General features: G+C 48.4%; 1 protein-coding gene across 4 annotated transcripts; it reads right to left on the reverse strand.

The window, feature by feature from the left end:
* Nucleotides 1-622: 622 nt before the first annotated feature.
* BRD2 (bromodomain containing 2) lies at nt 623-10,255 on the reverse strand. 4 transcript variants are annotated; one of them, XM_075259879.1, is made up of 13 exons: nt 9,907-10,255; nt 9,051-9,806; nt 6,786-7,086; nt 5,455-5,592; nt 4,532-4,676; nt 4,241-4,449; nt 3,790-4,155; nt 3,560-3,688; nt 3,263-3,469; nt 2,474-2,709; nt 2,003-2,304; nt 1,244-1,393; nt 623-798 (listed from the first exon to the last, which is right to left on the reverse strand). In XM_075259879.1, the coding sequence occupies exons 2-13, from the start codon at nt 9,080-9,082 to the stop codon at nt 665-667; spliced, it is 2,349 nt and encodes a 782-aa protein (XP_075115980.1). In that variant the 5' UTR covers nt 9,083-9,806; nt 9,907-10,255; the 3' UTR covers nt 623-664. The 4 variants fall into 4 exon arrangements, with proteins under 4 accessions (XP_075115980.1, XP_075115979.1, XP_075115981.1 ...); XM_075259878.1 differs by having other exon boundaries at nt 3,790-4,158; XM_075259880.1 differs by having other exon boundaries at nt 3,790-4,158; nt 6,786-7,118.
* Between the last annotated feature and the right edge of the window lie 2,403 nt (nt 10,256-12,658).

Below are 12,658 nucleotides of genomic sequence, written 5' to 3' on the forward strand. Positions count from 1 at the left end.
AGCTAGCAGTCACCCAATACTCTGCATGCATCGAGAGGGCTGAAGGGAGAATAGTCGGTATAAAAACTTGTCCAGGCGCCTTAAACGTACAAGACATTTTGCAGGCAGATACCTGGACCCTTGAGCAGCCCCCTCTGCTGTGCTAAAACTCCTCAAGGAGCGCATATTAGTAATACTAATCCTCCGGCGGAGTAACCTGACCGCTATGCGCAAATTAAAAGGGAAAAAAGAAACCGGAGAATACTACAAGGGTCAACTTTACGTTGTAAAAAGCAAAAAACTGCCAGCGGCTCTTGAAATGTCCTAGTGCGGAGACTCGGCGTCTTCCAGGTGTCTGTGCGTTCGGTGAGAACTTGTAAACAGAATAAAATAAGGACACTGCATCGATTCTACAGCCCACACAGGAGTCAGATATGAAGGGCGATGCCTCATGCTCCAGGACTTTCCCCAGCCGTGTTTATGTGCACCACTTGCCGCAGGAAAAGAAAGGCAGGGAAAGTCAAACATCCAAAGGCCTCAGTTTGTTTATCCCCCAAAAGGGTGTCAAGTGTGGCTCACAAGGGTTCTGTTCCCGCAGATCCTTTAAGAACCAAGTACAAAGCATAAACCCAGCCTTATTCCCTGTTCCAGTGAAAGGTGAAGTGACTGTCTCATAACCCACCCCTCAACCAGAGTCCGAGTCGCTTGTATCTGAGGAGCTGGAGGTGGAGCTGCTGCTACTGTCAGAGTCCGAGCTGGAGCTGGAAGCGCTGAGGCGGGAAACAGAGACCGGCTGCGCCGACTCCACCTTCTCATGAGCTGTGAAAAAGAAAAAAATCATGAAATGCAACAGAATAGGAAAGAAACGTCACAAGACCACCGGGTGCCCACCCTCAAATCTTTGTCCCAAAGCTAAAACACAGGATCTTATTCGGGTCTGTGCTATTGGGGCTATTCCTAATGTCAGGACCTATAACACAAGGACAACTAAGACTTAAAGGGGAAGTCAGAGCAAAAATAAATAAATACAGGAAGCAGAGGGCTAGGAAACATTCCTACTGCCTCCATTCACAGACAGGTAACTATAACTGCGATGCTCCTGCCGACATGTCATCACCACTGCAGCGATATACAGACTGTCGGACCTGAGCGGAGGATGCTGGCAGGTGTAAATGTATAGGCCACTTATTTTATCCCTGCATTTAGGATCCCAGACAGCCCCTTTAAGAAGAATGTGTGTAATCATAAACACAAGAGCCCTCACCTTTCTTGGGCGGCTTCTTGGTGGAGTTGAGTTGCCCGCTGACGTCCTGCAGCCTTTTCTCCAGCTCTCGCTTTTTCTCCATAGCAATCTCTTCTTTTGTTTTCCCCACCGGCTTCTTTAGTGCTCCGGAGAGGATAGAGTTCGGGGGAGCTGAGGATGGCAAAAAAACAAGAACGTGTTATTAACAGGGAACTCCAACCCCATTTTCATTAGTAGGCAGCCATCTATAGGGTCTCTAGGCTGTACGGACACCAGGAGGCCACAGGCACACTAAGGCTAACCATATACACGGCGTACCTAGACCTGTTCCTCCCTATGCATATACTCACTTGGCCAAGAGTGCATGTGTTCTGAATGGGCAATGTCAGATACTTCTGGCCGTGGCTATTCTCCCCCAAGAATACTTTGCAGCCCCTAGATGTTCACATTGGAGGAGTCAGAGGTCTGTGTAACAAACCTGTCTAACCAATATGGCTTCTCCTTTAGTCCCATTATTACTAAATATTTTCGCCACCCCCGTACATTGTCATTTTACATGGCAGGTTGCATTTAGCTCTGGCACCAGGGTCAGCTCTTACAATACTTCCGCTAAATGCCGTCACACCATCTGGATTATCCAGTTATGGAGATTGGTCACAAAGTTGCACATACAACTAAACTTAGGCAGAGTAGATGTAAGTCTAGTAATTGGGACAGCTCAGCGTCCTCCTCGTGTGACCCTGGCACTAGACTATATAGTAGCAGTAGTTCCAGACTTACTGTAGGGCTTCCTTGGCTTCTTCCTCAGACAGGACATGACGTATCGCTCCAGCTCCCGAAGAGTGGAAGGTTTTAAAGTCTCAAAGTCAATTTCAATTTCCTCAGGGTTGGAATCTCGCAATGAGGGTTCCCGGGACTGAATGATGTGCACGACACGACCCAGCTTCTCTCCAGGGAGTTTGTTGATATCCAAACTCAGCTGCCGCTTCTCGTCGTAGGTCATGGGTTTGCTTTCCTCCTCTTCTTCGGAGTCATACATGACCGGTGGGGGCGGGGGCAGAGATTTAGATTTCTTAGAGCTCCTGAACAAAAGGAAAAAAATTATTAATTTTAGAAATTCAAAGCAAAGAAGTCAAAAATGTAAACAAAATAAATTATCTCTCTCTATCCATCTCTAATATAGAGAGTAATTATATTATATTATGTATATGGGGAAGGAAACCTTCCACTAACCCGCAGATAAACACTTACTTGGAGACAGCAGGGGTCGTGCTGCTTGTGCTCATGGTCCCACCAGACCCAGATTTTTTGGAGGACTTTTTATTCTGCGATGGCCGCGTTTTGCCACATCGCCATTCGTCGTCGTCCTTCACTTTCTTCTTTTCAGATTTCTTCTTTTTCTTTTTTTCCTTCTTTTCTTTCTTTTTCTTCGGCTTGGAAATTGGGCCCTGTGACAGAGCAGCCAGCTGCTCGTGTACTGCTCGGAGCTGGAAGGGTTACAGAATGGAGAAGGTTATACAGGAGGTCACAAGAATGACCGAGCTACAAGCAGAGGGCGGTGAATATTAAATGAGTAAAGGGGCCGAGACTGTTGGTCTGTGTACACATTAGGCTGTCATTAGACTGGTGGTGACGAGAGGTGGACCCCTAATTGTTTTGTAGAGTAAAATGCTAATTAACCAGATAGAAAGTTCATCAATATAAGATGAGGGGGGACCACTGGGGCGATGTTTGACGCAGCAGTGGTCCTCAGGCAGGCACCGTTTCCTCTCCACACGCAGTGCTTGGCATCCAGTCTCGGCCCAAATGAATGGGCCTAGTCTAGAGGGTCGTGTCCTGAGGTGGACGCCATGGCTGGATCAGCCGTGGAATCCACCTGAAGAAAGGGCAGCACGCGTCTTTTTCCCGCTAGCGGTCTACATAGACTTCTATTGTGAGGGAGCGGATCTTGAGGGGGATTCCGCGCCAAAATCCATCCCCTCTTGCCCTACATGTGTATGTCTGTGGCTTCCATATTACTACTGAGTCCATGAAGCTTACCTGCTCCTGAAGCTCTGCCAGTCTGTTTGCCCGCTCCTCCTCAGAGTCATCCGAGCTCTCGCTCTCATCTGAGCTGTCGCTGCTGCTCTCGCTGGAAGAATCGGATGAAGATTTGGAGTCGGACGGAGGTAACTGTGTGGATGTGGTCGGGGGAGTAACTACTATCGGCTCATCTGGCATTTTAGCATAACGGAATTCAAACACATCCTGGAAAGAGGAGAATTCACATGAGTTTACAGGGATGTTAAAATAAATCTCCGACCCCCAAATATATGGCTAAAACCATCCTGTTCTCACCTGTAGCTTCCTTGCCATGGCCACGACATCATGGTCTGGAGGATTATACTTGTAACAGTTGGAGAACATTAGCCTGACGTCCGCAGCAAACTCTTGGGCGTCGTGGAATTCCCTGTTCTCCATTTTTTTCTGTGCAAGGAAAGACACCCATGAATACCACAACCCAAACACGAGTGATACGACAGCTCAAACAGAGGTATACGTGTGGCCATGGTTGTTCCTCAACCCACCTTAATGGTGCTGAGATCCATGGGGTGTTTAATGATTTCGTGATAGTCGTGCAGTCCCAGGGCAGAGGCGTCCACAGGCTTGTAAAAAGGCCAAGCATAGGCCGCGTGTTTCTTGGAGAGAAGTTCTTTGAGGATGCCATTGCAGTATTTCAGCTGCTCGGACAGTTTGCCCTTCTTGGAGGTCTGATGCTGCTGAGAATCCGGCAGATCCTTTCGAGGTGGTTTGATGGGTCGGCCGCTCTCCCTCCGGGCCGGGATCTTAGCGGGTTTGTTATCTGATGGAGTTAGAGGGGAGGAATCTCCACTGGTGGCAATAATAGCCGTGGTGGTTGGGGTTGTAGTGTCGGCTTTTCTCTTCACACCTTTCTTCTATGGAAAGAAGACAATTAGCTCTGGTACGAGCAGGCGACCACGCTAAGGAACGCAGCACTATCCGCAGGCCGAATCTTACCTTAGCCAGGGATTGTGCGGTGGCTGAAACAACTGGCAGCATTGTCTGAGCCGAGGACAAGGACTTGAGCATCGGGTTAGAGAGGACTGCAGGATGGGGCAAGTTAATGACAGTCGTGGGCACTTCAGGGGAACTTGGGTAAAGCGTAGACTGAGACATAGACGAGACAGCTGGCACTTGGTGTGCGGTTGTGAGTCCACCTGTAATAACTAATGAAATAGCAATATTCAGTCATTTTTGCTTAATCTGTGTGTGTCGGTGAGAGGTTTATACCGTGAGCTGATTATTTACCAGGAGGCTTGGAGTTTGGCATTTTTACATGCTTGCTCTTGGTAGTGGTATTAGGGATCTCCTGCTCCTCCTGGGGCATCTGCGCCACTTTCTGCAGGAACATCTTCTCCAGACTTTGGGCCATTAGCACAATATCATCTGTGGGCTATGGGAAGAACAAGAGGATAAAACAGTGTTATTCTCGGTTACATTAAATGGAGTCATGAAGAGTTATTATAAGTGACAACAGAGAGACCCCATATGAGCAGTCCCCATTCTAGTGGAGCAAATTACACTATTACATGGACTAAATGTCTGACAGGAAAAAAAAAACAGCTGCAAGAAAAATGCCTGACCATGCTTTCCCTCAGCAACAGGGGCGACAGCAGGACGGTAGGCCCATCATCCACAGACTCCTTCATAAATGGTGTTTAGAGAGGTGGTAAAGACCCCAATTCATGAAAAAGCCAGTGATGGACCTTCTAATATACAACAAGCCGGACGCCATCCATGTACCGCCCCCTTCACTGAGGTCAGAGAGCAAGGGCCCCAAAAGTGACAGCGATAAGACCCATCCTGAGTTCTGCCCCATACACAGGACTGTGAAACTACATGGTCATGCAAAATATAATGGCCACTGTATTAGCCATGACAAACACAGCTAGCACAAAGATCTGTATGGGGCCTTCATCATAGTCATGGTATCATATGAAGTAAGAATTTTATTTCTAATCTGACTGGGAAATGTTTTCTCTGACTCCAACTAATGCCACAGCCCCGGCTGACCGTCCCAGTGGCCACATTTTTTAAGAAGGGGTCCAGTAAACGATGAGAATTTAGCAGATCTCGAGCACACGGTGCAGAAGAGACCTCAAAGGCAAAGGGACATGCTAAAGATTTTGTGGCAAAACATGAACATTTGTACGTACAGATCTATCACGTACCTTGTTGTAGATGTAGCAGTTAGTGAACATGGTGTTGAAGTCCTGCATACACTCCAGCGCGCTCCAGTAATAGTTGTTTTCTAGCCTCTTCTTGATGGTGCCCATGTCCATAGGCTGCTTGATGATTTTGTGATAATCCTAGACCGCCGGCCAACCACAAAAAGCAAAAGTAAATGAACAGCCCTGACCAAGGTGCAACAAAAACAAAGAGCTTTCAGTTGTAAAAGCAACTTCAGATAAGCAAAAGCTTAAAAAAAAACAAAATAAAATGGTAGCATCTTCATTTAGCAAACCCCTAAACTCCACGGATGACTGCTTGTGTGTACAACACACCTGATGACAGCTCTGGGGTATTGTGAGGACCGGACACCGGGGTCACATTTACCATGGAAACACCAGACTGGAGGACACAGAGGCCGCAGTCACCAAAGCCTGGTGGTTTTCGGGGTGCCGGTATCCACCCTGACGTTCCCGGCCAGCGCTGCAGCACCCGCTTACCCCACAGGTGTATTGATACTACCAAGGTTTCGGGGGGGACGCACAGACTTGCCAAACGTGGAAGAGTGACAAGCAGGTGACGTGGTGCACAGGGAGAATAGGACTGTAGTCTAAAAGCTAAATAATAGGACACCTACCAGTTTAATGTACCTTCATACTTCTAATCCAAGACATCTCAGTATGTGTAGCGTTATATACTTTGTCACAGTTGGGGTCCTGTACAAATTCATGGATGGGCAGATCTGCAAAATGTATCAATTGGAAATTTGCATTTCACAAATGTAAAATTAACCAGTTCACAAAATATCGTGTTGTGGCTACAATGTATGAAGCTTTGTACTAGGCAATGGGTTTCGGGACATCCGTACGAGTGTAGGGATGAAAGGGGGTGAGGGGCGGGTGGTGAGCAAGGGAGAAGAAAAAGGCGCAAGAGTTCCCTTTCCTTTCTCACATGGGAACCAGATAAGTTCTCACTGAAGATACAACTCCAAAGACGTACTGATAAGAGGATTCAGATTACGAGCCCTACAGGGGACAGCGTTGTGGTATAGGATGGCGCTATAGAAGCAAAACAATGGTAATTTAAGGTTCCCTGTGCCCTACAGCACCAGACGCTTCACACGGTCTCCAAACCAGAGCTGTCACCAGGTTGTGCCAACGATACATCTTACAGACGCTTGCGTGTTTATCAGGGATATAAGAATGACAAACACGTAATAGGACTGTCAGGACCCCATCATGTAAAAAGAGACATCAAATACCCTCAACAGCTGCCACCCAGATGTGCCCAAAAAAACATAAACCACCAAGGTAAGAAGAGCCCAGAAACGTACCGGTAAGCCGAGCTTCACTGCATCCACAGGCTGGCGGAACGGCCATGAAAACTGGTGCTTCCACAGGGACTTCATGACCACCTTGTGCAGGTACTGCAGCTGGTTGGTGGAGCGCCCGGGCTTCTTGGAATTGCTGACCTCTGGAGGGGGAGGATTGACTTGTGGACTGTGACTAAAGACAACCGAAGTCATATTGGGTCCTTCAAAGTCCTCATACAACAGGGAAGGCTTGCGGATACGCTTTCCTGGGGTTCCCTCCACAGACTGACCCATTATAGCATGATTTAGATCCAGAGGCGGCCTGCGGACAGCACAAAGTCTTCCGTAAGTGATCTGCGTTAAGAGTTATGACCTTCAGTATTAGATACGGCAATAAGAAAGGCAAATGAGCTCAAGGAACAAAACAAGGAGGCAATGACTAAGAAATAACAGGCCGGGCTTACCAGCCGCCCATTGACTCTATGCAGCAACACCAGCACAACAAAGGATCGCCACTGCCAAGGTGACCAAACACGTGAATAAATTATTATCCAGCACTGGGGAAGCGGGCCGCGCCATTAACACAATCCCTGCTCGTAACCGCATGGTGTGGGAGGAGACTGCTGCCGCAACCACAACGCAACACATTTACTATTACAGTGTAAACAAATATCGCTCCACGTAGGGACGGTGACGACAACCTCCGTACAGTACTGAAGCATACGGCTGCGCGAGAACTAGTGTAGATATACCCGTCACCTCCGACAACCAAAACTGGTCAAAATGAAAAGTAACAACTGCCGAGACGTCTGGCGGTGAAGACACAAGAGTCAATTTTCGGTTTCAGGGAAGTGTTGACTCATTCCCCCTGCCCTGGGGTGTAGAGAACACAGGCGGTGACCTCATAGCGTGTGATCTAACTTCACTGCATACAAACAAGTCATCCCGGGACTAGTCGCCGACTACACACAGAGCGGCCAGGGACAACAAGGAATAAGCAACAAAGCGTGGCGGAGGATATATATATATATATATATATATATATACATATATATATATATATATATACACACACACACACACACACACACACACACACACACACTACCTGCCCAAATAGACTGTCCCTTCTTACCTTCAGGCAGAACCTATCCCAGAAACACCCGCCGAGTCCCATAGCCGGACACTGCACCCCTATAGTACCCCAAGCTGCAGCTCGCTATCCCATGATATGAGGGGCTTGGACTCTACTCCATTATACAGAGAGGGTCAGGGGAATCCAACTGGTTAAACCTAAAATCAGCACATTTAGGGAAAAAATAAATATAAAGCAATCACTGAATGCCCCAAGGCCGGAGCGCAGAGCGGGGAGTCATGGCTGCCCTTGTACAGGGCAAACAGCAGTGTAAACAGGGGCCATGCACAACTATAGTGTATACAGAGAACCAGGGACCTTATATAATGCACAGAGAGCAGTCACCATATATACAGCACAGAGAACCAGGAACCTTATATAATGCACAGAGAGCAGTCACCATATATACAGCACAGAGAACAGGGACCTTATATAAGGCACAGTCACCATATATAATGCACAGAGATCAGTCACCATATATACAGCACAATCACCATATATAATGCACAGAGAGCAGTCACCATATATACAGCACAATCACCATATATAATGCACAGAGATCAGTCACCATATATACAGCACAATCACCATATATAATGCACAGAGAGCAGTCACCATATATACAGCACAATCACCATATATAATGCACAGAGATCAGTCACCATATATACAGCACAATCACCATATATAATGCACAGAGAGCAGTCACCATATATACAGCACAGTGCACACAACCTACACACACGGCATAGGTTGCACTATGGCAGGGCTCCTGTTGCCGGGATACGCAGCGTCCCCTCCCCCGGGATCTATAGGTCTGGACAGCCGGAAGAAAATGGCGGCGCCGCAGAGTTAGGAGGGCACAGCTAAGAAATCTACCCAAAACATCGCGGCAGAGATCCGCGGCCGATAACAGTGATCGCTAGTCAGGCCCCGAGCTCGGCCGTGACCAGGCCTGCAAGCCGGAAGTAAGGGAGCCGACCGATGGAATCGGATTGTATCGGTGTTGATAAGGGACGCCATCTCTATGGAAGCAAGGCCCGGGGGAGGGGGGGGACTGCGGGGAGCCCGCGATTTCTAGAAAAAAATTGGGATTTTTGTAACAATATCGGTGCAATCTGGTACAACATCGCTCCATCGGTAACTTGTACCTTTTAAACGCTGGGTTAAGGGCTGCCTCCATGCGGATGGATACGGATTGTGTGGACGCCCGCTCTCCGGCTGAGGGCGTAGCGATCTCTTTGGCTCAAACCACTTCAGGCTTCCCCCTTCCAGCTCCGGCTCTCCGCTTCAGCGAAATGGCGCCTCGAAGGATGAGGCCGGTCTTATATAAATACAGCAGCCCCTCTCGATTGGTTAAGCAGGGCCAGCCCCTTTCACAGTTCCAACGATCCCATTGGGCAACGGGTCCATCCATTAAAGAGTTACACGCCCACTCGAACGTAGCCGTCTTCCTATTGGCTGTTAGGTCTCACGCTGTTTGACAGCCCCTAGCGGTCGCTGCGAGCACAACCACTGCAGCAGCTCAGGAGGACGCGCCCTTTGCATCGTAGGACTCCAGGACAAGTGACTCAGCGCGGCTTCCACGTCACCCAAGAAAACCTCCCCGCTGATTGGCTGGAACCAGGCAGAACTCGGCGGCCGCGCCTCCTGCCATTGGCTGTTACTAGGCAGACGGGGCGGTCTTCCCACATCACGCGACGTGGCTGTTGTTTTCTCCTTCTGGCAGCCTGAAGGAGACGGCGCCATCTTGTTGCGCAGTTGTAATGTTCTTCACGAGACAATGAGGAAACCGCCATTTTGTCGCACTAGTCGTCCCCCAACTATGTAATAAAACGTCTTCTCCACCGTGTCAAACGTCAAATCTCACCGCCTCAGAGCGAAAAGACGACAGCACGCGTGAAAATCTGTGAGGAAACCGGAGAAAAACATAAAAGCTTACGTAAAAACGCCTAAAACGCGTCCAAACACCACAAATCCACACAGAATAATAAAACATAGCCTTACCGTAAACCGAAACGGCTCCATTTACGTCAAGTCAACCCTCACACTCCTCGCCACGCAACCCGACGGTTTTACACGAGAACCGAAGCTTCTAGACAAAAACAGCCCCGGTGCCCGGATACGTCGGAGTCCGCTTGTTAAAATGAGCCGGTTTTCGCCACTTTCCGCCGCCGGAATGCCGTTCCCCGTCCCCGCAGGCACACGCCGCCCCCGCCTGCTTAGATCCGCCGCCATTTTGTTGTCAGGAGCTGAGGCAGCACCGCTGTGCCTCTCCATCCTCCTCCTCTAGCTCTCCTCTCCCCCTGCCGCCGCTCTCCCGCAGCTCCTGGGACGCCCCGGCCCCCGGATGCTAGATCCCTTCCGCCACCTACTGGCGGTTGCATTATTATTTCCTGCCCCTTTCTCTCTCTCTCCACACCTCCCTCCCTTCCTTCGTCTGAGTTGTGCACAGTCATTGCTCTAAGATGGCGGACGCTCGTTGTTCTCTTCACGGAAGAGAAAAAAATAAAAGTCACATCCATGGCGGGAAAGGGCGGATGAGATCAGCCCGCGGCAGCCCCTCACCACGTCATGTTCCTCATACATACTCTTGTTATAGGTGGTTCAATCTGACAGAAAAAGAAGCCACCTTCATTGCCCTGTGATGTCTGCCTCACCCCTGTAGCTAGGAGGGAGCAGTGACTAAGATGTGGGGCGTAGAGAGCCCGGTGCGTTTTGGGACCCCCTTCGTAAACACGTTTCGATCCCCCCCCCCCCCCCCGGTCGTTTTATTATTTGATATTCGAGAAATTTGATGGAGTAAATTAGTGTCTTTTCAGCGTCTGCTCCCCCTCCTCACGAGGGTTGCGTCTCGCTCGCCTCAGACGGCTGCTAGATTCTCTGAAGTGTGTCATCCTGCCCCGCTGAGATCACCATGAGCGTCTACAAAGTAGAACTTGCTTTCAGTAGCCTCCATTTTTTTCCCTTTACATAAAATTCAGTAGAAGTCGCACTTCTCGATGCCCCTGCCCCGATCATCTCCATTTTGGGGACTTTTACCCACATTTATTATGTCTTTTATCATCGTGACGTTTTGCTTATCTTACGTGTTAATTTAGCAAAAAATTTTGTGGCGATTGCTGATTTTACATGCAGATTCTCTCCGAATAATTACAACTAATCTATTATGCTGATTTCACGTTAAAGATCCATTTTGAGAGTGTTTTATGTTGTCCTGTGTTTCTGTTTTTGACCCGTGTCCCATTCGTATCTCATCTGGATGCCGTCTTCTTAATTTTGCAGCATCGGCGAACAATAAGGAGCATTTGTCTAACCCCTCGAGACTTATTTCTTCAAATTTTGCCCCGTCTTTTTAAGTTTTGTGCGATGTGCACGAGATATAGCGTGTGTTTGCACTTATCTCGAAGGCTTTTTATATCAGGAGCGCCACTTTTTTGTCAGGGAACGTGGGAATGGTTTATCTGTAGGAACATTTTATAAGGGATTTATGAAATGCCCCAAAGGAGGCAACTGAACTCCAGTACATACAAAATATGTTAAAAAAACCAAATACCTCAGTGTCACAATTTCCATTAGGTGAATTTTGATCAAGATTTATGAGAGAATTGAGCTGTCTGCTACCTGCTCTGTTCTCTGTATCAGCTGCAGAGAATACCTAATCTGTGGGGGTGTTGCGTGTCAAACCCCCACCCTCTGATAATAGTGACCTATCTTTTCAGTATTTTTAGACTGGAAAACTCCTTTAGGCCGGGGCCTCTCAGGCCGGAAACGCCACAGGAAAAATCGCGGCGTTTTACAGTACTAGGAAAGTGGATGTGGTTCATGCGAATCCCATACCCACTTTGTGGAAAAAATCGCAGCGCGGACATGCTGCGATTTCCAAAAACGTCACGGTTTTGAAAATCGCAGCATTTCAATTATATCTATGGAAACGCTGGCGGCTTTGCTATACGTATAACTGTAACAGAAAGTCCGCGGAGGAAAACTCTGTGAACTTTCTGTTCAAAGGGCTGCGGGAAGAATCGCAAAACATTCACGCCGGGGTTGTTCCCGCAGCGCTTTAGCACGGTACCGGCCTGACTGAGGCCCCATGTTGCAGAAAAGCAGCTTCTTTTGTTGCTGATTTTGCTGCGTTTTTTTTTTGAGGCAGAGCCAGGAGTCGATTGAGCAGAAGTATAAGAACTTCCTAGATAGATATTTCCCATTCCTTTTGTAGCCATTCTTGTCTTTAGTCCCCAAAAAATGCAGCAAAAGTTGCAACAAAAAAAGCTGTTTTTCTGCAATGTGGGGCCTCAACCTCAGGCTGTTCCCCGATGCTGATACTCAGGGCTTGTTCACATCTGCGCCCGGTCTCCGTTCTGCAGGTTTACGTTTCCTGCACAAAACAGCATCAGGAGACGGAAATCTGCAGGACTCTTGATGTGATTCATTTGAATGGGTTTGAAAATTGTCCAGCCGTGAGCTCCGGTGAGCGATTTATGCGCTCCGCGGTGAAACTGGTTTTTATAAACCGGACACAGAGTTGGTTATGCAGTACTCTGTGTCCGGTTTAAAAAAATAGTTTCGCCGCGGAGAGCATAAAACGCTGACGGGCGCTCACAGCCAGACTCGGCATGACAGGTTTCCATCTTCTGTGTGTAAAAGATGGAAACCTGAGAACGGAGACCCGAACACTGGTGTGAAACCAGCGTCAGAGAATGGAGCAGGAAGCAGACAGCTCAGTCCTCCGGGTAGTAGTGGAACTGAGTCACTGCGG

The sequence above is a fragment of the Leptodactylus fuscus genome, chromosome 11 (genome assembly GCF_031893055.1).
Source record: "Leptodactylus fuscus isolate aLepFus1 chromosome 11, aLepFus1.hap2, whole genome shotgun sequence".
Taxonomy (NCBI): Eukaryota; Metazoa; Chordata; class Amphibia; order Anura; family Leptodactylidae; genus Leptodactylus; species Leptodactylus fuscus.